Genomic DNA, 4,124 nt, shown 5'->3' with positions numbered 1-4,124 from the left:
TGTCTCTACCATAGAGAGTGATTTTTCAAAGGTGGAAAATAGTATATTTAAAGGCTGACAGGAACCAAGTCAGTAGAGAGGAATAGGTTGAAGAGACAGGAGAGAAAGATCATGGTGTGTTGACTGATGAGGCAGCAAATCCTTGGGGGCAGGAATGGGATCCAGGGCACAGAAGGATGGATGATCTCCAGGCAGCAGAAAGGAAATCTCACTCACCCAACAGGATCAAAAGGGGAAAATTGCATGGAAGTTTGTACATTTGGCAGTAGAGGGTGAGGAAGTAATTTCTGATGCCCTCTATCACTCTGTGAAATAGGCTGGTTATCTACTAATAGTGAGAAGGGGATGAAGAAGGAGAAGCCCTCCATCAGGCATCTAAGGTTGTTACATTAGAAGACAAGAGAAGATTAGAGTGACATGGGGTACATGTGTTACTTGTGGTACTATTGCATTGTAGGAGATCAGGAAGAGGTAGAAGCAAAGTAAAAGTGATCATTTCTCTCCCTGTACCTCAGTGTTCCATCCATCAATACCCCACTGTCTTCTGACCTCTCCAGTCCATGACCATCTCCATCTCTACTGCCATTTCCCTCTGAACTAGGACTATTTCATCCCCAGCCTGAAGTAGGACATTTGCCTGTCATCGAACTACTTTTGTGACCAGAGTGACCTTCCTACACACAAGTCTGATCATGCCTCACTGCTGTGCAGAATTCCATAGTGTCTCCAAATTGTCTTCCCAATTAAGTGGAGACAAGACTCTTTTTCATCTGGTCCCTGCCCATTTGTCCTGCTTCGACTCCTGCACTTGCTCCAAGCATGGTTACTATTCTAATAAAATTGAATTGCCACATCCTCTTACTTCTTCAATTTCTCTGGAACATGTGCTATTCCTTTTTCCCAGAATTCCTATTCTGCTCCCCAATCCCTTCTCATCTTGAAGTCTCAACTCAAAAGCTCCCTCCTCTGTAAACCAACTGTGTTAAGATTTGGCTTCTCTTTTATCTCTACTTCTACTGCTTCTTGAAAATACATCTCTGACATTACTCTGTGGCCTCAGTCTCCTCACTGCTCTCCCTGTAAGTTCCCTCATGGAGGCCAGCTTCTCAGCTTTACAAACCCAATCTAGGAAAAACCTGGTAGATGATCAAGAAATATTTATTGAAGGATATATAGATGATCAATAAATGAGACATTTTCCTCATCTGGGAGCTCATGTCCAGTGAGAGAGATCGACTTACAAGCATCTCACTTTGATAGCAGGTTTGTGAGGAGGGCTCTGACCCTTCTCAAGAGCACGGAGGTGCAAAGTGGATCAGGTACACACACTTCATTCAAGAAACCATGCTTCAAAGTTTAAATCAAAAATATCTTCCAAGTCTTCTCTAAACCAAACAATAATTTAGCTTATTTAGTAAACAATATCTGTCCCCAGTATGGTGCTCCTCTGAGGAACTATCTATATGGGATCAAACTGACAACAGGAACTTGAAAGATTAGACAGGAGGGCAGGGAGTTTATGTTAATGGAAGAGGAACTATTCAGAAAAGGAGGATGAAAATGGTTCTACAACTTGAAGAATGTAATCAACCATCACAGGAGTCCTGATGGCACAGTGGTTAAGTACTTGCCTGGTAACCAGATGGTTGGTGGTTGAAACCCACCAGCCTCTCCATGGGAGAAAGATGTGACAATCTGCTTCTCTAAAGATTATTATTGTTAGGTGCCCTTGAGTCACTTCCGACTCATAGTGGCCCTATGTACAACAGAAGAGAGCACTGCCTGTCATGGCCACCCTCACAATTGTTGTTCTGTTTGAACGATTGATGCAGCCACTGTATCTGTAAAAATTACAGCCTAAGAAACATATGGGGCAGTTCTCCTCTGTTATATAGGGTCAGCTATGAATCAGAATCAAATTAAAGGCACACAGCAGCACTAGTCATATCACTGAATTGCACATGTAGAAATTGTTGAATTGGTATATGTTCTGCTGGTAAATTCTCAACAACAACAACACAAATAAAGTAATCTAAAAAAAAAAAAAACACAGTATGTGTTGTCTTCTGAGTATGATGAGTGTGTGTGTGTGTGTGTGTGTCTTTTGAAGAGCTTGATTTCACCAGGCCTGGGATTATAAACAGGATCTCCTTGGCAGAATATTCAGGCCCAGGTGTGACTCAGTTTTCACACTCAAGGTGCAAAAGTATCTCTGTTCTGGTTCTCCTTCCATACTCTGAGTCTCTTCTCTTCCCACATACTGTTAGGGTGGGCCTGTTCACCAGACGGTGACTAATCTGGATTTGGGAGACGGTCCACTTGCTGCCTCCTTACCTTTCCTAGAACTGTGCCATAATTTAAGAAACAATCTGCTGAAAAACCAATGAACAACCTTGACTCTTTACCTTGTATGTCTAAGAAAAATCCACTGTTCCCAAAATAGCTTGGGTGAAGTGATTGGCCAGAAGACCAGCTCCCAAACATTTTTGAAGTCTTCGATTCTGCAACCCACCTGCAAGGTTCTGTGTGTTCTGGTCGAGCAACAAGTGTGAGTTATTAGAAGAGAAGGGGGGATTGGAGAAATGAGGGGTAAAAAGGAGGATAAGGGGTTATCTTGCATGGGGGAACTGTTGCGTTGCAGGGGCCAGGGAAGGGAGAGAAGTAAAGGGAAATTGAACACTCCAGAGAAACTGGACAGTCAGATTGCTTTGACCCCAGCAGATTCGCCCCTCAGTGCCCAGAAACTCCAGCCGGCTTTCTTGCGTCGCTTTCCCCTATTACAGAGTTGCCCCACAAACTTCCTTTAGGTTCTCCCTTCCTGTGTGTAAGGCGTCCTGCCACCTCAGCAGAGAAAGGGTGATAGGTCGCCTAGACAGCTCTGGCTCCTCCCCCCACCTGGAGCCTTACGCGCCTCTCCATTCTTTTTGGCTCCAGTCACACTGCTTTGTGGGTGCTCAGGTCTGCCTCCTGCTGCGCTCCGCCATGGGCGCCGCCGGGTCGTCGGCCCTCTTCGGCCTCCCTGCACCTCGCCTCCTCCCGCAGTCCTGGCCTCGGTGGCTCGGGGTGGCAGCTGTAGGTCTGGCCGCCGTGGCTCTGGGAGCCGTGGGCTGGCGCTGCGCGCGACCCAGGCGGCGCAGGCGGCTGCAGCAGGTGGGCACCGTGGCCCAGCTCTGGATCTACCCTATTAAGTCCTGCAAGGGGGTGTCGGTGAGCGAAGCCGAGTGCACTGCCTTGGGGCTGCGCAGCGGCCACCTGCGGGACAGGTAGGGCTGGGCCAGGGCTGGTGGGCCTCACAGGTCCGGTTATGGGTTTGAGTGGAGGAGATGGGGTCTGTTTCCGGTAAAACAATAGAGGTTCGAGACCTGGGTTACCTGGGTTGTGGTTGGAGCTTCTGCCCCGATCTTTTAGCTGGGAAGTTCAAGTTGTTTTGTTGTTATCTGCCGTGGAGTGGGACTCAACTTATAGACCCCTCCTTGGGTTTCCAACGCTGTTATCACTACAGAAGTAGATTGTCCAATCTTCCTTCCCAGGAGTGGCTGGTGCGTTTGAACTGCCAGCCTTCTGGTTAGCACTCAAATGTCTTAGGCACTAAGACTTTGTGGGAAGCTCAAGTAGTGGTTCAGATTTGGAAGGGTAGACAAGACTCAACCCTTGGGCAAGCTCCTGCCCCTATCTGGATGAGAGGCCCCTCCACTGTAAAAATAGGGAGTCTGACTTGGTTATCTCCAAGACTCCTATGAGCTCTAAAGTTTCTAATTTTATCTTAGTGTAGCACAAAAGTAGAAAAATAAAATGCCAGGGTCACTAGTGGCTAGATGAGAGCAATGCAGAAACTGGGTGTTGTTCAAGACTCTGGCTTTGGCCTTCTTGAGGCTTATTCTTCACAATTCCCCCAACCTGGGTGCCTTGCCAGGAGGTGACTTACTTTAATGACTGAAGTCTTCTGCTGGGATGAGGAGGGGGACAGGGGAACTGTGAGTGGGAGATAGCTGCTCTGGCAGGGGCAGAGTGTGATCCTTGTCTTAAAAGAATGATGTGTCCCAGCAAAAGCAGTGATCAGAGGCCAATTTATAGCAATAAGTGCACACATCAAAAGAGAAGAAAGAGCCAAAATCAACACTTTA

The 4,124-nt window shown here is 47.0% G+C and overlaps 1 protein-coding gene across 1 annotated transcript; it reads left to right on the top strand.

The window, feature by feature from the left end:
• Positions 1-2,982: 2,982 nt before the first annotated feature.
• LOC122152106 (mitochondrial amidoxime reducing component 2-like) lies at positions 2,983-3,263 on the top strand (the record flags this gene model as incomplete). The annotated part of the gene is made up of 1 exon (XM_042783498.1): positions 2,983-3,263. A coding segment is annotated over exon 1 (281 nt), but the record flags the coding sequence as incomplete, so codon positions are not given.
• Between the last annotated feature and the right edge of the window lie 861 nt (positions 3,264-4,124).

Source organism: Orycteropus afer, unplaced genomic scaffold (assembly GCF_000298275.1).
Source record: "Orycteropus afer afer isolate SDZICR_OR568_19922 unplaced genomic scaffold, OryAfe1.0 scaffold02140, whole genome shotgun sequence".
Taxonomy (NCBI): Eukaryota; Metazoa; Chordata; class Mammalia; order Tubulidentata; family Orycteropodidae; genus Orycteropus; species Orycteropus afer.
This window is presented reverse-complemented; position numbering and strand designations above follow the sequence as displayed.